The sequence below is a fragment of the Amblyomma maculatum genome, chromosome 3 (assembly GCF_055883805.1).
Source record: "Amblyomma maculatum isolate TAMU_Amacu chromosome 3, ASM5588380v1, whole genome shotgun sequence".
Lineage (NCBI taxonomy): Eukaryota > Metazoa > Arthropoda > Arachnida > Ixodida > Ixodidae > Amblyomma > Amblyomma maculatum.
In genome coordinates this window covers 186,993,793-187,020,846 of record NC_139346.1, presented here as the reverse complement: position 1 = coordinate 187,020,846, position 27,054 = coordinate 186,993,793, and the positions used below count along the sequence as shown (strand labels likewise).

The following is a 27,054-nucleotide window of genomic DNA, read 5'->3' as shown; positions in this document are numbered from 1 at the left end:
GCTTCTTAGTTATTTTTACTGAACAGTGCTCTTCTTTCGTTCGTTCTGCACTTTTTCAAATCGCGTAGCAGACTGTTTTAGAATAGCTGTTTTGCACGCTATCAGTGTCCTCGCCTGTGCCCTTATAACGTGCAAAATAAAAATTTAAATGGACGGTCACCTGAAGTTATCCGATCTTCAGCGCCAGCTGCTTTGAGGGATCACGTGTAAATAGTTTAATGGGTCTTGTGACGCAAGATTATACGGCTGCTTACAGCCCATAACTAGTATCTGGCTGCCTATCTGCTCATATTTCGTGTTTCGTTTCTTTTTTTTTTTTTTCATTTTTTTTTCACGTCACGGTAACAAGACACGTTGAAATTCACCCAATTAATAAGATCGAGGGACCTATTTAAATACATGCTTCAGTTATAACGTCGCCTAAACACGCACTTATGACGTAATTAATTATTCCGAACAACGCCGTCTCTGCAGAAGAAGCCTTTATTTTGATCTGTTTAGGGAAGAAAATATTGAGTAAAAAGCGAGCAACGTGTGGTCCTGCATATGATCCACCGTTGCAGCTATAGGATTGGCAAGAAAAAAACAAGGGAGGGGGGGTGGGGGGAGAGAAAAGAAACAGGACACCGAAAAGAATCTCGGAGGCAAAGCATTCGCGCTATGCCTGAGGCCCATCACTCGTGTGCATGCACCTGCCCGCAGGGGCTGATCTCGATTGCGCACTGCTGCATCGCTCGATCATTCATTACGGGTACGGCGCTGCGAGGAGGTGTGCGTATGCGTCCGAGCAGCAAAGGGGCTGTGCTTTCTCTTCGCAATCTCGCTTCTCGCGCTAAACGCCGTGGCCGCGCTGTCAGTGCATTTTCCCAACTTTTCTTTTTCCTCTATCTGCTTTCCGATTAGCTTGCTCTGTGTGCATCATCGTTCTTGCCCTCTCTCATATACCTGCGTGATTGAAATCCCTGGGCGCACGTTCTATGCCTGCTCGAATGAGGGATCGCGCTACGCGGTTGTTCGATGAGAGAGAGAGAGGGAAACGAATTCCTCTTTCGCGGCGCCGTCCCGTTGTTGTTCTTTCGCCTGGCCGTCGCCTATTCATCCATCGCGCTCGCGCCCGTGGATCTTTGTTCTTCCTCCTCATCATCGCGGAGGGATGCGGTGGCGACCCAAATCGAATTCAGCCATCACCGCACTCGCGCCGCCGTTGCTCTCTCGTGTTCAGAGAAAAGGTGCGGAGGAGGAGGAAAAGGGGAAGACAAGAGGAAAAGGGCCGCATCGGAAGCAGTAGAAGCAGAGTGCATGTGGTTCGCACGCGAGTTTATCATTTCGGGCGAGCATATACACATACGGGGCGAGAGATCGTTAGCGCGTTCTCCCACTTGCGCCTCGCATGCGGAGCAGCGTTGCGGAGGGTGTGCGCGCGCGTGTGAGAAGGGCGGGCTGGATTTTTTTTTCTTTGTGTTTTTATTGTTTCTCTTGTGCTTTTTCCTTTTACCGGCCTTCGCCGTCCTGCCTGGACGGACGGACGGCATAGCTAGCTGTCTTTTGTCTGAATCCCTCGCGCGATGATGAACGGTGGGCTCCGACCGACCGGCGTGTGGTGGTTCGTCGTACCCTTCCCCGCACACACACACTCGGCATTTTTCCTTCGGTTTTTACAGTCCGCTGAGTTTTGCGACCCTTTTGCAATATGATGCGAGCCACTCGCATGCAGATTGAGCGCGTATTGTTCGCGTTAGCGCGATGTGTGAAAAGAAAAAAAAAAAACGTGCGGTTTTGTTTTCTCCAAACGATGTACGTCGCCGCGAGAGGCTCCGAGTTTTTCTCTTCCGTTGAGCGTCAGCGAGAACTGTGGAAGAAGCGGGTTCTTGCTTATCTGATCAAAAACAAGTTCGTTGACCGATGGAGAGAGCGCATTTATATTTCCTTCAATAGTTTTCCGTGAAAAATAGTAACAGTTGCGGGTCCGTTTTTTTTTTTTTTTTTTTGTGCTGGCAAGGTTTATTACTTCGGTGTTGAATTATGATTATACCTAATCTGACATGCGGTTCGTTATGCCTTTAGCACTCGTGTCCAAATCACATCACATTTTATGAGCTAACAACACAGTACTAGCGATCCGGACTTCTGCAATGATCAAATATCTTGACAGAAGGGAGCACTGTAGTTTATTTACGCTTTAGTAAATGTCACTGAGACAAGTTTTGCAAAGAATTGTCCGTCACAGTTGAAATGAAAACAATGAAAGTATTCTGCTTTTACTGTAACCGACGTGAAATTAAAAAAAAAAGCGCGCGATAAAGAAAACGCGCTAGCTTGGGATCTATGCCTCTTTTCTGTGCCCTAACGACGCCTGATCGCACCTATGACAGGCATTCAGAATCTTAATCGGGGCCAGAGTGTTTGCTTTCTCGAACTCGCAACGCATCAAGAACGCAGATGTCTTCAGTGACTAACAGGAATGGTCCCCACCGTGCAATCGAACAGTTACGGGACTGGAGGCTCCACTGAATGCCTGCCGACAACTCTGACGGAAAGCAGGTTTCAAGAACAGCATACGAACATTGTTTACATAGCGCAACAAACGCGGACGAAGAAGGGGACAGGTGTGTGTGTGTGTGTGTGTGTGTGTGTGTGTGTGTGTGTGTGTGTGTGTGTGTGTGTGTGTGTGTGTGTGTGTGTGTGTGTGTGTGTGTGTGTGTGTGTGTGTGTGTGTGTGTGTGTGTGTGTGTGTGTGTGTGTGTGTGTGTGTGTGTGTGTGTGTGTGTGTGTGTGTGTGTGTGTGTGTGTGTGTGTGTGTGTGTGTGTGTGTGTGTGTGTGTGTGTGTGTGTGTGTGTGTGTGTGTGTGTGTGTGTGTGTGTGTGTGTGTGTGTGTGTGTGTGTGTGTGTGTGTGTGTGTGTGTGTGTGTGTGTGTGTGTGTGTGTGTGTGTGTGTGTGTGTGTGTGTGTGTGTGTGTGTGTGTGTGTGTGTGTGTGTGTGTGTGTGTGTGTGTGTGTGTGTGTGTGTGTGTGTGTGTGTGTGTGTGTGTGTGTGTGTGTGTGTGTGTGTGTGTGTGTGTGTGTGTGTGTGTGTGTGTGTGTGTGTGTGTGTGTGTGTGTGTGTGTGTGTGTGTGTGTGTGTGTGTGTGTGTGTGTGTGTGTGTGTGTGTGTGTGTGTGTGTGTGTGTGTGTGTGTGTGTGTGTGTGTGTGTGTGTGTGTGTGTGTGTGTGTGTGTGTGTGTGTGTGTGTGTGTGTGTGTGTGTGTGTGTGTGTGTGTGTGTGTGTGTGTGTGTGTGTGTGTGTGTGTGTGTGTGTGTGTGTGTGTGTGTGTGTGTGTGTGTGTGTGTGTGTGTGTGTGTGTGTGTGTGTGTGTGTGTGTGTGTGTGTGTGTGTGTGTGTGTGTGTGTGTGTGTGTGTGTGTGTGTGTGTGTGTGTGTGTGTGTGTGTGTGTGTGTGTGTTACCAACTCATCCGTACAAATCATGCTAACCTTCTTAACATACCTTCTTAGCGCAAACCTCCTTAACGCAGCTACAATCTGCGATGCCATACGCCAAACACAAACCTGCAGGAACGAGTCAGGCATGCTTGACGTCCCACTTTCCACTCTTCGGTTTCCTCCTTAACGCACACAGACATGCGCACGCATTCGGCTCGTGTCGCGTCGTTCAGATAGTCATCACCGTGGTTCGGCTTCACCTCTGCACTTGCAAGTAATGCGTGCGTCGCACTTGTCGGAGCCCGCTGGTGCATGGATGGAATACGCGAAAACATCGCTGACCCAGACCGTCAATCCGAGCCCATCCTTACATATACCCCCTCCTATGTCTTCTCCTATACCTGACCACTTGTCGCGACGCCTTTCGTACAGAACCGGGGCCAGGAACTCTACAAGCAGCAGCAACAGCAGCAGATGACCGGCTCGAAATATACGCGAACGATCCTACACGAGTATGCGTCCGCACGCGCTGATATTCAATTTCTCCGTCGTTGTCCTCTGAATAGACAAATGCGTAGGCCACCCCGGCGGTAGTGGTGGCAGCAGACGTCATCGCCCCGTGGCTACCGCGGACGACGCTACGGGACATCCCCTCTCCGCGGAGGTCTCCTCTACATACGGTCGTCGAAGAGAACTCGGAAGAAGAAAGAAAGAAAAAAAAAAGCGAATCGAGAAATGAAAGTAGCAGGAGAAGAGAAGTGCGGGAATACGAGACCGGCGGTGGCGACGACGTTATGCGCATATCTAGCGAAAGGAATTTGAATGGACGGGCGGGCGTCCGCGCTAGTTTTCTTTCTTTCTTGGTAGGAGACGCTCCCTACGCAGCGGCGACAGGGGCTGGGAGAGGGGGGTTGCCACTGCGACGAGCCTCGGCTGTACCACACTGGCAGCGGCGATGATGGCTGCAGGGCGTTATTGTATTTCGGCTAATCAAATGGATGGCGGCGACGGCGGTCCCGCTGTCCTCTTCCTTCCTCCCCTCTCCCTTGAAAACGTGCGCTCGCTCGCTGCCGCACCCAATTCCTTGCTCTTCTTGAAGCTCCACGAGGGAGGAGATGGGTCTCGATCCACTCTATCTCTCGCTCTCGGCCGTCCGTCCGTTTAATATTTCACACGTGAATGAACGCATATTCGACGGCGAGTGAATGCGGATGGCCGGGCGTTTTTGCGTCGTCCGTGGCGGAGGCCCTCTCTCTGCACCGCGTGCTGTTTTGCTATAGCTGCCCGCATCTGTGTGGCAGCCGTGAGCATAAACAAATTTTACTGTTTGTCCTTGTCGTCATCGGCGGAGTTGGCGCGCTGATAACACTGGTGCGTCGCTTGCTTTGCGGCCCCTATAGTGAGAATTGCTGGTAACAGCCCCCGCCTTTGCCGCCTTGTGTCACTCGTAGGGAGCGTGCTTTTCTCTTTCGTCAGCGCGGGTTCATTTATGGCCATTTTTCTTTTCCCTTGTCTTTCTCCCTCTGTGTTCGCTCTATTTATAAATTTTTTTCTCGCTGCTATAAAGCTGATGTGCCGCAGATGTCTGTACGCAGAGCTCTTGTGTGCCTTGCTGTATAGATTGATGTCCGTATAGCATAACGCGGCTGCAAACGATACACCCTTTTCAGTAAATTGTATCCATCCATCTTGATCTGTCTATCTCTACTCTTCCCTGTGGCGCGATGATTTATCGTTGGCCAGCTAAGTATCTCTCAACTTGCCCAGAGCCCGTGCGCCGTACAACCGTACGAAGCAGCACTTGACCTGCAGTTTTTTCCAGTACCGAAATTACACTCCCCCTTTGATGCCCTGCGTAACTTGAGGACATCTGGCGGGAAGGCGCAAAAGTAAAAAGATAAGGGACGTTTTGGAAAGTCTGGAACAAGGACACCGTTCGAAAAGTGAGCTCTCGCAGCGGGATTTCTGAATTGGTCATTCTTTATTTATGTTTAAAGGCATCGTTTTTGTAACAAATTGTTTCATATTGTACAGCCATGTTGTCTAAATTGTAACAACTAAATACAAACTGATAATTTTGTTTTAATTGAAAGGGCAGACATATACGTCTGCATCGTTTGTCTTGCCTTTTCACCCTCCGCATCGCATCGCTCGTGTCCGCCTATAAAACGAAAGCAGGCGTCAAACAGCCGTGAATCATTACGATAAGGCCCGTAAACGGCGTTCCTATTCTTCCTACCGCCAATATCGTTTCGCCGCATCCCTCTTCGTCGCCTTGTCCTCGCACGCTTGCAACCGGCGCCACAAACTAGATGGGGTGGAGAGGAGGCCAGCGTTGAATGGAGTCCGGGTTATTTATGAGCCACATTTGTTTATCGAGTTGTCACGACGCGTATACGCGTATATATTCCCCGCAGCGGCGTCGATCTATTGTGTGGGGCGCTGGCAGCCAGTCGCGTCAGAGAAGAAATAAGCAAGTAAATGCATTGAATAAATAACGCGCGCCGCTTCACACGCGCGTCCGCGCTGCGCCCGCGATCGAAATCCACAATTCCGCGAGTGAGGCGTGCGCGCACGTGCGTTTGTTGTCGTACTTTTGCGACTCCACTGCGTTGCCGAGAGGCGGCGGGCGAGTCGCCACGCGTTCAGGCCTGCCCTCGGCATTTTCTGCTCTGCACGTGTAAGTCCTTGCATGTGTAGCCGCGTCTGCTGTTGCTGCTGCTGCTGTCATGTCCGCCGACCCCGCGAGCTGTTGGGCGCGGGCGATCTCGTCCTTGTTTCGCTTCTGTTGTTTGTTCCTCGGGAAGCGAACAACGGAATCTCAGCGGCACCACGATGGAGATGCGTGATCTGCATGCATCGGATGCGGCTGCCTGTTCGCTTGCAGATGGTCGCCCTGGACATCGTACATTCTCAACGAACTCGGCCTGGACGGCATCGCCCATTTTTTGCGCCAACGAGTCGAGCGCGCAAGCTGCGGGTGGCGTTTTCAAACAATCGCCTTTATCTTTGCTTTGCTTTGGAATGCGTCTAAGCCAGTTTTGGAATAAGCGCAATTCAAGTAGGCAAAAAAACATGGGATGGAACGGCTGGTATTTTGTTTCGTACTGATCTGTTTTTATTGATTGATTGCAGTGAGTGAGTGAGTGAGTGAGTGAGTGAGTGAGTGAGTGAGTGAGTGAGTGAGTGAGTGAGTGAGTGAGTGAGTGAGTGAGTGAGTGAGTGAGTGAGTGAGTGAGTGAGTGAGTGAGTGAGTGAGAGTGAGTGAGTGAGTGAGTGAGTGAGTGAGTGAGTGAGTGAGTGAGTGAGTGAGTGAGTGAGTGAGTGAGTGAGTGAGTGAGTGAGTGAGTGAGTGAGTGAGTGAGTGAGTGAGTGAGTGAGTGAGTGAGTGAGTGAGTGAGTGAGTGAGTGAGTGAGTGAGTGAGTGAGTGAGTGCATGCGCGAGTGAGTGCATGCGCACTCGCGTGTCTGCGTCTGTATGCGGATATGTATGCGGACAGTATACAGCTTTCACAGATAATTAATGAAGCGAAAAAAAAGAAACAGAACGAAAGACGAAAAAGGTACGAGAATGAGTGCTATAAAAACGTCGATTTCAGCGAATGCTGCATTTAACTTCGTGTGCTTGCCTAACAGTCAAGTTTGAGGTGATGCAGGATTGGAAGGAAGGCTACCTTGTTTTTCATTGCACGTCCTTTCACCTGGCTATTCAGACAGATTGGCATTCTTCTAAAACCCGTCGTACAGAAAGACGTTTCTGGTTCGTAAACCTCGACAGCCGATTGCCGCCAAGGCATCAGCTACTCTATCTTTTGTTCTCCCCCCCCCCCCCCCCCCCCCCCCCCACGTGGATGCCGCATCTTTTCCAGTCTTCCGCAGCGGGCGAAAAGTATTTCGCTGCTCAAGAGTTCCAGCCGAAGCCTGGAGCAAAAGAGAAATTAAGAGAGTTGCGAATCTCGCAACATAGCTCTATACATAGCGCCCGCACGCGGGGAGAATTTATAACGGCGGGTAGACGCCTGCCCGAAAACAATTAAAAGTCTCTCTGCTGCTCATGGAATGAGAAAAGGGAGAGCAGGGAACGCAACTAACTGCCAAAGACGCGTCTTCGCGGTGAAGGCGCGGGAAACCGGAGAGGTCTCTCCTTTCAAGTCCTTTGGGGAGAAACAATAAATTACCGTCTCTTGTTTCATTTTGGGCCAGTCCGCATCCCGCGAACGGCTTCGCGTTTCCTTTTTCTGCTTTTGCTCCCTGTTTGGCGCCTCTGATTCCTGCGCTGAGAAAGGAAAGGCCGTGGGTAAGGCGTGAAGGGGGTGAAATTGGCGGGGTTGTATATAGTGTTGAGGCTCGAATGGATCTGTATGGTAGCGACGGCGGGTTGCGCGATTAATTTTAACTCCTCCTCGCTCGGCGGCGCATCGACTCATTACTTCGGGCTCTTGAGGCGAGAGGAGAGCTTCGCAGTCTTCGGGCGATGCTTACGGAAGGCGTTACTTAAGGAGCTTGCGGAAGGGAAAGGCTCAGCTTGAGTGAGCATAGTACCCCTTCCATGGGTTCTGAGAAAAATTTTTCCGCTTTATCTACCTCTATAGTGACACCGTTGAAGAAACCCGATAAACAAACGTTGCCTGCACGGAGGCCTGCCTTTACAAAGTGCCTTAAACTTCGATGTTCGCCAGCAGTATTCTTATCTAACTTTATCTGACCTGGCTAGTGACTCAGAGAGCGTTTGCAATTTCAGGCTGTTCAATCTCCGACAGCTGAGGCCTGCCACTGACATGCCCACAGTCTACAGAAGCGAAACTAAGAACGGCCGCCCAGACTCCTTACGTCAAGAGCAGGTTCGCGCTCGTCTCTATGTTTACGACGCACGTGCATTGAGCTGAAGAGTGCCGCAGGATGCAAATGATCTCGTTTGGTCATTCATCATAAACCTACCGCGGCTGGTACACTGGTTTCGGAAAGACCCACTGTAGCGCGAAGCCTCGATGAGAAACTCGTCAGGGCCAGGCGTCGAAGTTTCGACTGCACGAGTCCACGGCGGCTTGTATACAACGGAGAGTACGGGCTTAACCCCGTTCCTGCGATACACAATGCTATACACAGGGAGGGGGACCACGGCAGCGACGGAGACATCATTAGCAAGCGCATCTGGACGGCTGTAAACAGGCAAACAAGACCTCCGCATTGTTTATCCCGTGGCATGGCTGAGCACAAGTCAGCGGGGTTGGTTGCATGGGGTGCCGCGCTGCGGTCTGCCGGGGCGGCCCGCAAACAACAGGCACCCCCTTTCCCCCTGCTCCCTGTTTCTTCCTTGCCAAGAGCGCCGCGGTTTCCCGCCCCACTTTTTCAAGTTTGCCGCGCGCTCTTCGTCTCCGCTCGAGTGTTCCCGATCCCGAGTGGGATGCTCGCGGAGCATTTCTCCGCATCCTCTTGTTTTCCGCTGCCACGTCGTCTCGCCCGCTACCGCAGTTCCGGCCTCCTCCCGCTCGCGTGCAGCTGCGGTTGTAAGACGCTCGCCCTGTATAGAAGCGAGGCCAGAGGTTGTGTGTGTGTGTGGAGGGAGGGGGGGGGGGGGGTCTGCTTTTGTCTAAGGCTTGGACCTGATCGCAGACAAACGTATGTATACGCACGCATGAGCACACCGGCGTCGTTCTCTTTCCCCTACTTCCCTTTCGCTTTTGAAAGGTTGCGTCTTTTTGAACGGCGCGAACTTTGTCTGCTCTACCGTTCTTGAACCGACAGGAAACGCTCCGCGCGCTGTGCTTAATGACTGCAGGCGCACAATGAACTCACGGAGCCGCACTTGGCCGTCCTCGAGGCTCTAATTGCCGAAAGGACGCCGTACGAAGAATGAGAACCTTCATTTTGATCCAGCGCCCGTGCACTGTTCTTTTCTCTCGCATTGTTTGCTTGTCCGTCTGTTTGGGCCATGATGGTCTTCGATTAATGCCCGAGTCCACTTGAGTCATGCAAGCCGATCTCCTTACCGGCAGTGGTGACCCGGATGCGGTGTCAGGCAAATAGATAGCTTCTTACCAGCATGTGAAGTAGTCTGTCCATGTAAGAAGTAAGCTCGCGGCATAGTAAGAAAACAGAGGACAGACATGCCGTCCCGATGCGACGCTGTGGAACACTCGGCCTGTGCAGTATACTTTGTTACAAACCACTCATGCTCCTTCCGCATAGGCAGCTTTGCTACATTCTCGCTAATCACTTGGCATAGCTCGGCATTGCCGGCAGTCAAACAAATCTGGAGTACTTCGTGCGTACTATGCGCAACAAAGCTCTCGTTGCTCGTCAGCTCGCCAGACGTACGTATCTCTTCTACCCATCCCCTCCCTCGCCCATTGCCTCCCAACCCAGCCTCTCCGATCCTTTACCTCTCTTCTCCTTTGTCTTGCTTCTTTATTTGACCCGCGAGATGTTTCAAAACGTTTCCTTTCCTCGCCTGCTCAACGAGGCCACGCGTAACGATTCTTTCCTAGCCGCGCGTCAAAGAGCTCTTGAGTACGTGCGGATTCCTGCGGGAGGAACGTGATCCTCATTCGGCGCGCGCTGTGTTTCAGCTGCATGCTTTGCCGGGCGGCGCCTGGGTGTGTCTTTCCTTCATCTTCTCGACGTAACGCCGTGGTAGGAATCCTCGCGGGACAAGTTCGTTAGGGCAGATTTGATGCCGCCTGAGTGGCTACGTGCGAATCAGAAATCAGAGACCCGCAAAATGCCTCGGCTTTTTCTTCTCAGTTCTTGGCCGCCCCCACTGCTCGTGCGGAACCTCCGCTTTGAAGCCATAAAATCAAACGACCTCGAGAAAGAAATACTAATAATAATGAAAAAAGTGCGGAGAATTAGGAGGAAGTGCAGAACGAACGGCGCGGATCCCATGCGAGCCGCCGTAGAAAGAGTTAAAATCAAAGCTCGGTGGACTGAACGAAGAGAGGACCTATAAAGCGAAAAAGGGTTCCAGACGCAAAAGACGAGGGCTCGAGAGACAAAAGAAATGAAAACACTGCTTGGCGCGCGCACAGCGGGACTTGTGGTCCAGAGAAGGAGGGTGGGAGGAAGGGGATGGTGATGGAGGGAAAGGCCGGAGGGCGGTTTCAAGCGAGTCGTAAAGAACTAGAAAGGGCGAAAATCAGAGGCGAAATGGAGCTCATTAGATATGCAAACTCGATTTATAATTCCCGGCGAAAACATTAATGGATTGAATTCTTGCTCGCGAGTGCGCTCAGCCGCCCCTTATATCGGGCCTTAGGGAAGAGAGGGAAAAAAAAATGAATCAGGGAAAGGAAGGTCCCAACTTTTGCCGTGGATGTATGACAAGCAGGCCTCGTGCCCGCGTTTCTACGCCGCTGGCTTCGTTATCGTTTGTTCGAGTCGTGTTCGTTCCGTCGCTCGGTGGACCGGCCATGGAGCGAATGTTTTAGAAGGGGTCTAGCTGGCTAACCCCTCCTTTTTTCTCTGTATATTTTTTCTTCTACACGCAAAACTCCGCCATCAGACCACGCGTCACCGCGTTCCGAGCACCGTGCGCCATCGGCAATGGCCCGCGACCACGTTCGAAGCGGGACCAACGTATACGCCATCGCACATAGCGCACCATAGTCGTGGTTCGGTTGCAGCGCCACCGCGGCGTCGGAGCCAAAACCCCGTTCCGACCGAACCCGCTCCGAGTTCGTATCTTTATTTCTGGCCATTCTTTCTGTGCCGCTTCCGGAACCAACGTTGAGAAACAAAGCTTTTGGTCCGAATGAACGCGGGTCCGAATATCACCCGCGCCCGTCTCCCCTCGCCATCTCGGGTAGCCTTGTCGCCAAATGTGTGTAGTTTGTTTCTTGCGTTTATTTCTCATTTCTTTTTCCTTTGTCACGAATGTAGGAGCATGATGGGCTGTTCGGCTCTCTGTACGACTTTCCAGCCTTTTGTTTCCGCGGACCCTTTTAATGTCCTCCGTGCCCTATAGGGCGCGCCACCCTGCGTTATGCGGCCCTGCGAGAGAGAGTGTGGAAGACGTGCCGCGGTTGGGCGCACTCTGAAGCCAGCTCGTTCGCTCCTACCGTATAGTATTTATATGTCGCGCATTTAACGTTCTACATGGCGTGCGAGGGCGGCAGCCCGTGTTTAAATTCTAAAGTTTTACGGTCGGTTGTCGACCCTTCAGTGTCGGCTCTCGGCTGCCGCGGTTTACTTGCGCTATTGAATACTTGGTGACGACCTGCGTAAAGTGAGAAAACGTTCAGCATGGGAACTGCGTTTGCCTATGCACTTTCATCGCTTTCGGCTTTCGTCTTTGTTCTGGCCCTTCTCCATTTTTTACGAGAGAGAGAGAGAGAGAGAGAGGGGGGGGGGGGGATAAGGGGCTATAGTGGAAGCGTTGCCAGGGTAAACACTTCATGCGTCAATGATACGAAAAAAAAAAAAAAAGAAAACAATAAGCGGGGAGGGGTAAAGTGTTTTATTTACTTAAATCAGATCCACATTTGGTATGTTCGGTTACCTTGTTGAGGATAGCAACAGCAACATCAGACGCGTGCATTTTCCTGTTGTCCACGCACGTATAGCTAGCTCTATATTCTTTCCATAAAGGAGTCTGATCAGGGGGCGGATTGTGGCCTTCTAATTTTGAATATAAAACAATTCCAGACTTTGGTTATGCGGTGCTGCTGCTCTTTTTGGACCGCATACGTTTTTCTGGTGACATCCATTCATTGTTCGATAGCTTTGAATAATCATTCCAGCGAGAAATTATGAATGGCCATTGGGTTAATTCTGTGTTGTATCTAGATTCTTTCAGATAGTGCACCAACTGACGCAGCTCTTTGTAGCAAAAACTAGCCGATAAGTGATAATTAAAACCATGGGATTGTCTGCGTGTTCAATATATACAAGAAATACCGAGGTTATATATGTCCGGATGTATGAAAGCCTCATTTGAGACAGGTCGTTTGGCGTACGACAAACCGCCTCATAATTTTAGTGAACATCAGTTACCGCAAGGTAATGAAGAGTCAGAACCTAATCTCTGAGGAACGCATTACTGAGAAGCCAGAACAATATATTTTTTGTGTCGATTAACTTTTGTGTAGTCGCTGATGGAAGCTGGCCTGCGACAGTGGACTGCCGTAGCACAGCCACCGGTAGACGTGAGAGCTCTGAAGGAGTGACTGACAAAGTTCCTGAGAACAGGGTGTAGAGAGAGATGCGCTGCGGTGGTCATACTCGCGCCGAAAGCTTCTTCTTTTATGGTTACAGGAATTGTTTTGAAAGCATCGCCAGAAAAAAAAAAAATTGAGAGGAAATAAGCTAAATGACAAGCAAGTCTGCAATCGTCGAATGCATGTGCGGGCTGTCGGAAACGGGTTGTTCGCTGTGCATTGCAGTGCGAAGTCGCTAGCATGTTTGCTGCGTATATATATAATCAGCGTAGCTGTTCTGCCCTGTTATGACAACAAAACTAATCGAATTTACCTTGCTGTTCTTTTGTGAGCTATGTATCTGTTCGGCTTTCTCACAAATTGCTTGTTGTCCTTTCTTTTTCGGCAGCCCATCCCCGGCCCGGTGCGGAGCCTCGGGCTATGCGACCCCCCGCCACTGAGGACCATAGCGCCCTAAACGACTCGATACCGGCCGACGACGCCCGGCAGACAGGTGAGTCGCTCATATAAGCCATTTAACGCGGCTTCCTCTTCGATGAACTGCGCGCGTATAATAAGGTCAATAACATGCTACTCGGATGTCATGCATGACTTGACATTGGCGCAAGTTTGTGATAATTCGATGATTGCAAACCGCGATAAAAGTAAGCGTTTTGTATAGGCGTTGCAGCAGCTAGTATCTTTCTCTCTCATTGTGAGCGAGAAATATATACGTCTCTTATGAGTGACCGAATACAAATATCTACTCGGTTTGTGCTCATTTCGCGATGAACATATTTCACGAATGCCTGGCCATTTCAGTTCATATTTCTCGAAAGTCAACTTCGCGCTTCCACAGCTGTCGTATCTGTAGCTGCAAGATATGGGCCATTAAAAGACTGAAAGTTATGTTATACATGTGACGCTTGTCTTATGATCGTTTTTTTTGTTTTTTTTGCGTTCTTTATTTTTACCCATAGCTCAATATCTGTTGCATCTGAATTGCAGGACTTGTCTTTTTTTTTTTTTTTTTTTAAGCCGTAAGCAGTTTTACAGCAACGCGCTTCATTAAGCTGAGTGCTATTTTATATATAGCTTGGGAATATCTACTGTTGGATATCGACTTCTTCACGCAAGTGAAATTCCCTGTCTGCCGGCAACCCTATAGCTTGCTACAGTTGTTATGCACCACCTCCTGCAGAGGGCAAAACCTGCGGAATCAAAGCTGGAAAATAGAAACAAAACAACAACAAGAAACTGCTTTCGCGTGCAAGTACCAGCAGGATTCTTTTTCGAGTACAGCGGAAAAGAGAAAGAGAAGGAAAGAGTGCGACAGCTCGAAGCCTTCTCACATCGGTTAAAGACTGCCAACAGCCAAACGACGAATCTCTCCTTAGCACGCTCATCGTTGGGCCAAACGACCAGTAAATTTATGTACAAGATACGCTCACGCACTCACACATGCAGATAGACAAACGCCAAGTACCCATATAGCGCTAATGTCCACCTTCTTCCGCGAAGAAGCAGAGACCCACAGAAAGCAGATCGCACCCGATGCTGCCGCTTTCCACCCCTCCGCATATTTACACTACCTCCAAATTTGCTGTTCCCGCCTCTTACTCTCCGGCACGGTTTGTAAAAGTCATAAAAGAAGAAGAAAAAACGTGCGATCGAAGGAGTGGGGGCCGAACATCAACGTCGCACAGCTCAGAAACGAAGTGCATGCTGGGAGCATCAGCGCCGTGAGTTAGGCAGCAAACGTCTCGTCGCGGGCGCCTAATTCGCAGATCCCGAGCGCGCGACCCGCGCAGCATGGTTCATTCCGCGTGTATTCGCGCGGCGCGCAAAACACGCGCCGTGCGACGTGTTTACTGCTTGCTTGCTTGCTGATGCTCGACCACTCCTCACCCCCTTTTTACTTGTTTATCTCCCTCTCTTCTTCTTTGGACACTCCCTGTTTCGGGTAAAGGGAGAAGAGCGAGTTTAAAGATGGAAGTGGCTGTCAGCATTTGCCAAACGAGACCCCCTTGCGCGGCACGCAGTTTGTGTAATGCTGGGGATGGCCCAAGGTGGAGAAGGGGGTTCGAGTCCTCTCGAGAGCAGCAGCAGCGGGAGCAGCAACAAGAATTAACGGCCGCCGCCGTTAAGGACGGTACAGGACGGAGCAGCGCCACTCTGCCACCGTTCTCGTGGAAACGGATAGTCTCCCATTTCGAAGACGTGCTTCCACGCACAGCCGCCGCCTCCTTGCAGCAAGGGCGCTCAGCGCACCAACTTCGTGTCCCGTCGTTTTTTTTTTTTTTTTTTTTTTTTTTTTGTTCTATTTTTTTCTTTGTTCTTTCGCATATTTCGCCCGCGCTTCTGCAGCGGGGACGTGCGCGCACAGCCACGCAGCTTGCATGCCGGAAGAGAGCGGAGCAACACTTTTTCGCCGCGACACTCGGCGCAGACTGGAAATGAACGTCATCTTGGTGGACCGGTTGCACCACCCTTCGTCGTGCTGTTTTCGGGTGGTCTTTAAGTTCGAGCAGTATAGCATGCGTGTTCATAGGGAGAGATGCTTGCTGCAAGTAAACAACGTTGATGGTTCGCTGCACTGTCGAGTTTCGTGAACGATCACTGTGTTCTGAAGCATAACGCATGCGTAAATAACTAAAGAGAAACGAAAAAAAAAGAAAGAAAAAAAAAGACAGGAGTACCTGACCCCATCAGCTGATCACAATGATACATGTTCACAATTGATGCGCAGTTGTCATGCTTCGTGTCCCATTCGAAAGAAGCGTGTAGTTTAAGCCAAGAATGATTCGCTATTCTGCTTGTCTTGTGTTATTTTCGTACTCAAGTCCTCATCCTCTTGAGAAGTACTGATTCGAGTTTAGTGTTATAAGAAGGCGATGTGGGAAATGGAAGTTGTGCTAACGATTAACACTAGCAAATAGCCTATCGGTATACCTCCGAGTCTGTACATTCGCGATGTATGAGGACAAGGAGTGAACTTCCTCTAAGCTGTGCGCATAGCGGGGGACGGACTGAAAACATGTCAAGTAGGGGTCACCTGCGCATGCGCTGTGACTGCGCTTTTGGTAGTAAAGTGCGGTATAATTGCAGCAATATAGCTGGCAATGCTGCTCTGCATGCATGCATTTGTTATAGATTCTGCCGCTTGGAATAAAAAAAAAAAAAATCTGGATGCGTTTTCAGGAGCCGAGAGAGCTCAATACCGCAGAAAACGCAGGAGACGAGGGTCGACATAGACATAGGCACCTGAAACGACAGCGGGCCGAGAAACGCGTCATTCATGCCCGAAAGTGCTCGACTTAGTGCTATACGCCTCAAACATGCATATTTATGCAACATTTGTGCGACGACGTGCCGCTGCCGTGTGGTGTACTGAACGTTGTGATTGGCACATTCATAGTCCCGTTGCGAGTGCATGTTTCGAGCTGCTGCCTGTGGTTTCTGTTTGCCCACTTGTTCCGAGACATGCAGCTCTTCCCCGCGTCTACACTATGTGACGCATGCCATCGTAATGGGAGGGTTGTTTTTGTAGTGTTCAGGTTGTGGCCTTGTGGAGAAAAAAAAAAAAACCTCTAGGTTGGACTATAATCGTGTCACTTTCATTCCTATCCTTCACCACTATGTACACGAACATTCCACACCCGCTGAACACTTCGTTCCTTTGGCGTAACTCCGCCAAAGATGCCGTGATTCCTATGTCATAGCAGTTGACTTGCGGGGGCGGTAATTGTACCGGAGGCGGTATATTCAAGGAGACAGTGGGTGCCGTACGGGCTGAGGATCCACATAACGTGCGAGGACGCGAGACAGCGCCGTTCTTTATCGCATAACTCACGACACGCCCCCAGAGCATTCAAACAAGACGCCTTCACTTAGGTGGGGAAGGAATCGCGTTCTCCGATTATATGCCTTCTCGTACTGGTTTACACCCCTCGTGCGAAGGAACAAGGCTTCCGTGCGAGGACCGGGAACACTGCATCCTGGCTGGCAGCGTGAGTTTGATCGTATATGGTAGCCAATGTGAACCGCATGCGTGCCCACGTACGCGCCAGACGCTTTCATGTGAAGGTCACATGAAAGGTCACAACCTGTTCTGTCGAGCCCCTGTTTCCTCCCAGGCGCACAAATGCACACACACAAGCGGGACTGCAGAGAACGAGGAGGGCGGAACAATGATCTCGCTGCACGGCGGTTAAACAAAGAAATCAATTAAGCTCTAAACCCAATTTTCTCATCTCAAATACCTTTTTTAATGTGTCGAAGTTAGAGTATATGGGCACCAAGCATTGCTTAAAGGAGCAAGCGTACGTACAACCTTTGCCGAAAGTAACGGCAAGCCAGTTTTCAAAGCATCATAAAGTGCGCTGGTAGCATCCTTGGAAGTATTGACTTTCGGAGAGTTAAAAAAAAAAAAAGCAAAACAGCGATTTTTTTCGAGAGATTCGGGACCTTGGAGATGCATTAAAAAGCACACGACACGGCCCAGAAGCTGTGATACTCCTAAGGCTCTCCACATCTGACAAATTAGACGGTGTAATTATGATAACGATGAGATAGATGCTGTAACGAAGGCTCTGCTGTTTCTGCCTATACCCAGGCCTTGTAGTACGATTCTTCATGGCATTGCAGCAACTTCAATGCACCGAAGCAAATGTGAACTCTGTGAACAAGAGTCTACTTGCTAACGATGCGAGGACTGCCTTGATAGCTTCGCTGCTTTTGGACGCAGCATCCGGCAGTGCGGCTTTGATCACGGTTGCGGCATCTCAGGGAGGGAAGGGCTCACTCCATTCTGCGGAGCGGAGCCGTATACAAAATAAATCTTCGCCTCAAGAAAGATGAAAGGGGTGGATAATGCTCGGTTATTTGCGACGAGAGGACAGGGTATACCATCCGCAGAGGACTGACTGCCCGTCAGCCGCACACACCGTCCCCACTCTCTATGGGAGACCATAAAGCGCAATAGGTGGCAGTGTCACGCAGTCGAAGAGGCCGAGCGTCTTCGCCGAGGGTCTGTCTCGAACGACCGGAAATTAAAAACGGCAATTATTCATGCGCTCTTTGGAGAGCCCCAGTGGGACGAACGCAAACAGACGCGCGCGCAAGCAAGCGGGAGGCGTATGGAGCCTAGCGCATGGACGATGGGTGGGCGTTGACGTCGACCTCATCTGCGGTGTGTGTCTGTTCGTGTGTCCGTGAAGAGCGCGCGTGCATCCAAAGGGCTTCGACGACAACCAAAGCAGCGAGAGAGCGTGCGGCGTGAATGGCTGCGCAGAATGCAGCCCTAACGACCTTCGGCCGACAATGTCGCCGGATGTCGTCAGGGGCTCATAGAATGAGGAGGAGAGGTGGAGACGTCGCCTTGCGAGTAGGAGGAGGAGGAGGACGCGATTCCATCGGACTGCCCTCTTCGGACGAGACAATAACCAAATGAGCACCCATTGAACGACGACGGGGCCCCTAAGTGGCGCTATGCTCCCGCTATAGCGACCTCTATCGCCGTATGCGACCTCGCCAAAGGCACCGTTGATTGGGTCGCATGACGGTGCTGCTTTCCGACGGTCTCCGTTATATGCCGCCGCTGCTGTTCCTGCTGTTACTGCTGCTGCAGCTGCCTGGTCGAGGCTTTTCGAAGCTGAAAGCGGGAGGGGGTGACCTTTCGCTTTTGAAGTCGCGCGCTCGCCAGTGGCCTCGGGCCAGCGGTAACAAACGTGCGTCGACGTACCGCCTCTTCTTGCTGCAGCCCTCCTTTTCCCTATTGCTTCTTCTTTTTCTTTTTTTTTTTAATTTTAATGAGGACGACCAGCCCATCCCCTGCTGATTGCAAAAACCATAGAGTGACTGCTTAGGCGACGAACACTCGCGCTTCGCCTTTCGAGGTATAGTTTCGGTATCGTCTCCGTACTGTTCTCGAGGCCTCATTAGTCGCGTACGGGCTCTGATTCCGGACTGTGTCTCCACCCTGGAGAGTCTTTCACGAACTCGGGTTACAAGGCTGTGAACGCAGTTTTGAAACAAGCGGTTGGATTTGCAAATAAAATGGAAAGGGTGTCTGTATAATGAGAACGACCGGCTCTCTGGTTGTCATAAATGTTCTGCAAACGAAGTAGAAATAAAATGAACCAAGTGGTAAAGAGCACACCTGGCTTACTCATTTCTGACGAATATGAGGACAAAAGTCAGGGCGATCTACTTGATTTAGAACAGCTTCCGTGTACTGATTGAAAGAATTTAAGGCAGACAAGTAAAAGTAATGAAGCAAATGCGTGCAGAGCTAGTCTCACCTCTAAACGTTCAAATATGATGGCGCCACTGATTTCCCACTGCGTCGATGTGCTACATTCGGTCAAAAAGATCGAAATGTGGCGTCAAGAGCCAGGGTTCGGCACTCCGCACTGTTCTAGAGCATTTGTAACGACCTTGCCTCACCTTGTAGCCTTGCCTCATTGCTATTCGCAAGGTCGTTTATTTCTCGGCTTAGAAAAATACAAGTGTGTGAACTTTATCGCGAAAGGAATGTGTCGGAAAAAAGTATCAGAAATTCAGCAAAAAATAAACTGATTACGTACGCATACGCAGCGCTTAGTATAAGACATAGCACTTTGCTTCTTTCCCATTTTTTTTTTCGTTTACCTCGCACGTGTTTCGTCGTGCTTGTAATCATGCGCAAAGGAGAGCGGATTCTCTATAACCGCATTAACATATTTGAATATCGAGGAATATAGCAGGAGCATGGGACCTTGTACGCCCGCACGCGGAATTCGCATAGCTGAAGGCGCCAGAAAAACTGACTTACACGCATACAAATTTGCCCTCCGAAGCGAAAATCGCTTCTAATTTTTTTTCCTGTGTGCTTACTTTTTTACTTTTCTTCACACTGTCACCATCGCGTGGGAAAGGGCCCGCGGCAGCAGGAGTCTTTCCGCACCATCCACCACATACTCCGTGAGGTTTCTCTCACTCGTATGCTCTTTGCCGCATTCCCGTAGCAGCTAGAGACAGATGCGTCTGCTCGAACGTTACATGATGCGGAAGGGAAACAGCGGGCGTTGATGTCGTGAGAGGGTTGTCGAGAGTTTACGAGCCCGGAGAGGACAGTCATAAGGCAACGCTATGAAAATAGTACGATGGGAATCTGTTTGTACGTTAGCAAGTGAAGACTTCAGAGAGATAGAGGGGAGGGGAGGAGGTAGTGTGAACATCACGCGTCGAAAGAAGGTGGATTCCGAAGGTGAGTGAGGGTGTTGAGGAGGGATGAGAAATAAGAGACGCAACGCAACCTCTTGGCGTATATGTGTAGTGCACGCACAGGTATGATGACGACTGAGCTAAACGTCATGAACGACGGATTCACCATTGCTGAGAGATCGAGGGGGTGAAAGCAGGGCTGGCATTGATCAGCTGGATTTCGCGGGCAAAACAAACAGAAATAAAGAAGCACTGGGCTGGGTAAGGAAATAAAGCGAGCAGCAAGGACTGACGACGCTCTGGAAGCAGGGACGGGAGCGCAAGCTGCAGGGAAAATGGGGGAGGGGCGTCTGGGTTGAACATGCATTCCGATGCCGGCCGTGCCAAGGTCGGTCACCAGGAAACCACCACACGAAAAAGAAATGAGAAAGAGAGAGAGAAAAAAAAATAGAGAGAGCAATGCGTGCGCTTCCGATTTGCATGTTGGCAGCCGAGGCTTCCTGCTTCTCGGCGGGTGCGAGATCTCAGCGGCGACGAGTGATGGCCGATGGATGCTGCTGCTGCTTCGGCAGCCATCGCCGTCGCAGTTGGTCGAGCGCGACGGCAGCGTGCTCTCGCACCCCGATCGGCAAGAGGCAACCACCGATGGGCGTGTTCCGGGTGACGGTGTTTTCTGGCACGATGGAGGGGGGATTTAGTTGCACCGCACGCCACCCGTCACGGCAGGCGGCACTCATCGCGAGGAGTGACACGCGCTGACACCCTCCCAACGTTTTTTTATTGCTGTTTTTGTAACCCATTTATCTCCAAGCCACACCTGTTCTTTCTCCTTGTTTTCAGCAATGTGTGTGTGCATGCGTGTGGGAGTTTTGTTCCTCTTTGTTTCTTGCAGAAACTACAAAGAAGAAATAAAATTTACAAGTCCTCGTCGCATCAATAACCTCTTCTCCGGACATATAAAAATGAAATAGGCGTGCTTTTATAATCTTGTACTGCGCCTGATCGTCCATCCGCTTCTTTTACAACTTTGAAGCGAACATGAGAAAACCTTCCAAACATTCATCTTAAAAATTGGTTCTCTGCCTATTTCTGGTCGGGTTCACGGCTGTCAACCAGCATCGAAAAAATACATTTATCGGTGACCAAGATGGGATCTAAAAAATCTTCCCGCCAGTCCATTCGGAAGTCGTGACGTCCTTACCTAAAAGGGCGCGTTGTCACCCTTATGAAGTGAATGGCTATTGGCATAGCCTTTGAAATCCACGACGAAAGTAAGCCGTCGACGTATGTGTTTTATTTCAGAAATCGACTGGGGGTGGCGATACCTGTGTTTCGCATTTTCAGCCTTGTCTCGCCCAGAGGGGTCTCGGTTAGTACCAATCACGGAGTTATGGGTCGCTTATGGAGGATGTGGTTGAGAGGGGAGGGGTCGTCCGATTTCAAGTATGTTTCTTGGATTTTTTTTTTTTCCTGAAAAGAATGCATGTTTTCTTATGTAATTATGTTCTCTATGGTAGGGGGGGGGGGGGGGGGGGTACATCTTATCCAGATACAGGCCAACTTGTACTTGTCCTGAGTGCTTTTTTGAGGTCTCATCCGTGTCGACTTTAGAAGCTTAACTAACGGCCAAACCTCCGTAGTGACCCACACTCACGTCAGTACTTACTGGCGTACCGTGCTCGGTGTATTTACAGGCAACTTTAAAATGCGCATCTAATTATCGAAGTCGCATTTTATGACTTAATCATTTCAACCATTTGAAGCGACGCCGTGTCTGATTTCGCTTGGCACTGAACAGGTCGACAGCGCATGCAGTTGTCAGCCCCTCTCCTTCCATATCAACAGGATAAGTGGCGCTGGCGTTATCACAGAATCCTCTCTAGCAGGCTTCTCCTTTTTGAAACGGGTAGTAGAATGCATTCTATAGGTGTACACACTGACAACCACGCAACTCCTACCAGCAGCGTTACCCGCCCCTCTCCCCCCACCCCATTCCCTCCCATAATTTGTCACGTCGCGGGCTCAGCGTCTCCATCTCCACGCTGTTCGGCGGCGGTAAAGGGAGAAGGCCTCTGTGTTTGGCAGATGCCGTTCCGTTGCCGCCACCGCCCGAGTTAATTTCTTTTCTGCGCCGTCGTGCCGCGCGCTGAAACAAAACCTCGGAACTGCGAGCTACTTCCCGTTCTCATAGAGCGCGCGCGTGTGTGGTCGTGCGGCCGTACGCTGCCGTGGAATTCGCGTCACCGCACATCATGCACTAGAGCTCACGTACGCTCACCCTCTACCTTTTTCTCTCTCCCGTCCCGTACCCCATCCTCCTATACGTGCGTCTCAACCAGAAGCTTGCGCAGAGTTCCCGGACTTCCCGTATAGCTATAGGATTCCGGCGATGTCTCTCGCTCTTGATTAATACGGTCCGCGTGTTCTACGCCAGATGACTGCGACAAAGATGACGGCGACGCTGTGTGAGCGGGGAGGAAAGGGGGAGGACAAGTAACCGCCGCGCGTAGACGGAAACGACGGCGCTCATCGCCGCATTAGCGGCCCAACGTGTTCGTGCGCGAGCTAGCTATACACGCACGTGCCGATTCGACTGCGCCAGTCGTGGTCGTTCCGCGTGCAGGAACCTGTGTACTATATAATGGTATAAGGCGAAAAACACACGGGTCTTGGATGGGTGGTTCGCTTGCCTCCGTGCCACTCTCCTCCTCCTCTGCGCCAGCTTGTTCCTGATGCCGCGGAGTCGCGCAACGCTCGCCGCATCACTTTTCGCGCCGGCGCTGGGAGTCGCGAAAGAAACGGAAAAAGCGAGGGAAGAGCAGAGTCTGCCAAGACACATTTCTCGCGGTTTCCCTGCGCCTCCCCTCCACGTCGTCGACGACGGAACGTCCGCCGCATCCACTAAACGCCCGAGTTCGCACGAAGAAGCGCTGCTCGCGTCTTCTTCGCAAACGACGCATCGCCGTCTCTCTCCTCTGCTCGTTTTCGGCTCTGCGCTCGCCATATTCCGGTGCTGCTGCTGTTGCTCCTGATTCTGCTGCTTTTATGCTCGCGCCGTTATTAAACCTCCACGGCATCATCCTGAGGTGTCGTTTCGGCTGCCCAAGCGAGAATTAGAAAATGAAAGAAAATAGCGTCTCCACTGAGGGCTATCTAGCTGCCTCCGCGAATGCCTGCGATGCAGATAGAGACGACTGGCAAGCCCCGGCTGCCGTCTTCTCCGTAGACAGGTGCCGTTTTGTACCTGCGCTCTTGCGAAACTCGCCCGGAAGTTTTCTTGCTTGCGCATAACTTTCGATGCCTAATTAGAGTCGGCAGCCGAAAGGAAGGAAGAAGGCTACACGGTGGCGGAGAAATGAGGAACAGCTATACCAGCAGGCTTTTATATATCTACGCGGGCTGCGATTCCACATGGCGTATACGCGTACATGCGCTCTCTGAAAGGCAAAACAGTTAAGCAGTGAGCAGAGGAGGCGTAAAAGAACTCCAGTGCACCGAGTTTTACCGCTGACTGTGTGGCAATATGAATGGGGCGAGAGCATGGAATGGACCGTGTGCCAGGCTCGGCAGCGTGTCACTTCGTCGCCTACGTCTTTCTTTCGTCGTTTTGCGTTGTTGGATGTGAACGCTTCACGGTCGTTAAGACAAAAAAAAAATTACAAAGGTTCAACGCTGCTGAACCAAATATTGAGCGAAAGCATTAGCTGCAGGTGACCGAGCGTTCTTTTTATTCTATTTTTCGTCTTCCTCAGCCCACACATAAAGCCCCGCTTTAACCAAACCGAATGAACGTTTCTTAGTGGCCTACAGGGGTAACGTGAATGCCAGGGTCTTAGCAGGCTGATTATGACATAACCGTTCCACGTGAAACGAGAGACCCAAGTTGGCAGCTCCTGCCAGCCCACACCCTATAGTGTCACGTGGGGTGTGACGTCACAGCGTTACGTGGGTAAGACGTGGCTACCGGCCGCGCTACACTGAAGGCTCGAAACCAGTATTGCTTTCGCAATAAAACGGATGAACCTTAAAATTAAACGAATGTTGTTTTGGGGAATTCGAGTGTTGTGAAAACATGGGGAAGCATCTGCACCATGCTATACGGAATAGGCAAAGTAGGGAGGGAGCAAAATGCATTCCTCATGAAGAACCGAAAGAGCTCCTGTGAGGAATGTCGCTTTGTCTCCGTTCCTGCTAGTTATCGTCACTTCACATTCTACATAGTTAGCTTGCGTATATAGCATGACCTTGCGCCATTATTTTGTATTTGCTGATTCTGCAAAGAAGACATCAACAGAGTGTATATGGGGCTAGTGTAGTTTCATGGCATAGTGCCCGACATGTATTTTGATCGTAGATTACTCTAAATTTGCACTGACTATGCAGCATAATCAGAAAAAATATAAAAAGCCCCTGTGCTGACTGCGCTGTTACTGAGCTAATGACCAAAGTGGCCAGTGTTTAAATGTCTTGTCGCTTCCGGCTGTTGTTCAAAAACATGTTCTTTTTTTTTTTTTTGTTATATAAATCCTGACAGCGCCCATTTGGCACTTTGCCGTGTTTCTCGAAGCACGCGTGACGCAGAACCAAATGCTTGCAGGACGTACCCGTGCACCGCAAACTACGGGCCCAGTTCGGAAGTGTGTTGGTAATGTCAGGCCCCGCATAGGAACAGTGCATTGCCAACTGGGTGCCAATATTGAGCCGAGGATTTGTGCTGTCTGGGTACCTCTGTGTGTTACGCTCCAGCTACTCGTTACGTACATGCGATGTCGTTCCCGCTAGAATCGGCTGGTTTTCTACTTCTGACGCCTCTCTGAAGTACGAAGGACAGCGGACGCCCTCTTTCATGTGAATTTTGCTTCCAACGAAAGATAGTAAAACCGCATCCTCTTCAGACTTGTGGACAATGATGAACTCGTGGTGTACAATACGCGCTGTCGGTCGTAATGACATTCAGATATCGTTCCACGCGACGAAGCACGTGCAAATGACTAAATAGAGAAAGAACAACACCCGTGGAAGAAAAAAAAAAAAAAGCCGGCACGAACCAAACGCGTCCTGTTGTGGACGCCTTCATATATATTCGCACGCTCTCCTCGCTGTCAGGGAAGGCGGCGATGAAGTCGGGAGGGGGAAGTCGTGGCGTCACCTCCACTGTGGCGTTCAGTGCTAGCCCGATTAACGCCGGTCAGCGCTAGCACTGAGTGCAGAAAAGGAGGCCCCGTACATAGGGAAAGGGAGGTGGGTCTGCCAGAGATGGGGCAAGCACTAGCTCAAGCCGCCCCCGTGCAATCCGGGACTCCGTATACGAGGCAGCGGCCCATTTCCGCACGCCATCTCTCGACGTCCGGCACGTCTGCTTCCAATATTTTACGGCTGGACGGACGGTGGGCCTGGGAGGTCAGTTCAGGAAGGGAAAGCTATCTCTATCGGCCCTCCGAAGGACAGCCGCCCCCCCCGTCCGAGCGAGAGTCGCACGAGTGATGGTGATGAGTGCCATGACGAGGGGAGAGGACTTCCCCCAAAGCCACGCGGTTGGGAAAACAAACGCCGACCCATTACGCGCGTGCCAAGCGGCCACCGCGGGGAGGCATCTCTCCCCGCCAACCCGCTGCACCCTACTCTTCTTTTCGTTATTTTGTCCCTGAGCTGTGTGCCTGACCGCGGGTCATCCTTGCATTGCGGGGAAACAACCCTGCGGGTTCAAAACTATAGGAGGGGAGGGGGAATAGGAGGGAACGCTTCGCCTGGTTCCAGCGAGCACGCCGCATGTGTACAGAAAGCTGCCTGCGGCTTTTCTGCGCCCCTTTCACTTATGCTGGCCCGTGACGTGATGTTTGTGCCTATAGTTGATCGGGTACCATGCAATGCGTGTGCTGGTTCGAGTTGAAGCACCCGAAGAAAATCGCATGCCTGAATGACTTCTATGAATGCACTGTGATCTTGCTTCTTGCTGCACACCTACAAAAAAAAAAAAATGCTTCCGGCAGCGAAGCGCTGGTCACGAGTCAGGGTAAGCACTGTCACGAGGACGAAGTTCCGCGCACTTTAGTACATGCATTCGAAACATCTTATAACTGGTGCGAGTTGAACGAAATCGCATTACCTTCAACGCCACCACGTCTTTCCATGTTTGCCAATACGCACTCGCACTGACTTCTTTCGTGACTTTCTGAAACCCCCTCTCAAGATATGCGCGTCCTTTCAAATCCCGGAACGGGGCGTCGCGAGCAAGTTTCGCATTACAGCAAATGCTTGTCCCGGCATCAGGCGTCATCGCCCATATACTATACTGCAACATGACAGCCTCGAAGGTTGAGCCGGCGACCAAGGTGACTTTGAACGCCGAGCGGCAGGCAGCACAAGGTGGCGACCTCGTGGGTCTTCCTGGAAAGTGTGTAGCGTGCGTGCGCGAGCTGCCGTCGTCTTCTGGGGCCTGATAAGCGCCATAACGTATCGGACGCGGTCGGTTGGGCACGCGCGAACATAGCCGAACCAGGATTTCGGGCTCACGCGCGCGCAGCTGCTTCCGTACCTCTCGCCTCATTTACCCGCTCCTTCTTTTCCATCCTCTCGTTTCTTAAAAAGTTTGCACTACTTGTCACGAAGACTATGAAATGTTATTACCATCGTAGGCTGGCCAACGCTGCGCGCGTGAGTTTTTATGAGAAGTGCATTCTGACGTCACAAGGAAAACATACTCAATTCTGTGTGTATTGCTGCCGAGATAACGAACACAAATCAATCTTTTCGTTTTCGTTTTTTTTTTGTTTTTTGTTTTTTTTTTTTAGTCCAGTGAAGAGTGTTTTCTTGCGTAGGGTGCACCTTGACTGAGATTTTCATGTCTCAAACTGCGATAGTATATATTATAACCCTCTTGACGCCCCTATACGTAACGCAACGTTTTTCAGACCAATTAATGGTGCAGACGAACCAGGCGGCACTTCAACTCTTACCCCCTTCTTCTTCGTCTTCCTACACAGAGTTCATCGTCTTCATTATTCCTCTGCTCTGTAACGATATTTTTCCGCCGCTGGTTATCCGCACCTCAACCAAAATGTAACAGTCCTTTAAGGCCGACATGCTGTATAGCTCAATGTGTGCACCGTGATCCGCAGTGAAGCTCACAAACCATAGTTAAACGCGCTTTAGCTTTCCGGTCAATACAAAGATCAGCGTGGCGGTCTATATACATTTCAGCTTGTGCACGCGCATTTGGTTGCACATAAATGATACAGCTCAGGATTAGCCAGACGTGTAGCATCAATTGTACTACGCTAATCTCCGAAATGGCG

At 50.7% G+C, this 27,054-nt stretch overlaps 1 protein-coding gene across 6 annotated transcripts in view; it reads left to right on the top strand.

The window, feature by feature from the left end:
- LOC146197185 (homeobox protein cut-like) overlaps positions 1-27,054 on the top strand; it is a 725,401-nt gene that overhangs the window by 511,125 nt on the left and 187,222 nt on the right. For all 6 annotated transcript variants that reach the window (XM_084598965.1, XM_084598963.1, XM_084598964.1 and 3 more), the window contains one exon: positions 12,963-13,067. In XM_084598965.1, the coding sequence (XP_084455091.1) occupies positions 12,963-13,067 (105 nt within the window). The remainder of the gene's footprint in view (positions 1-12,962; positions 13,068-27,054) is intronic.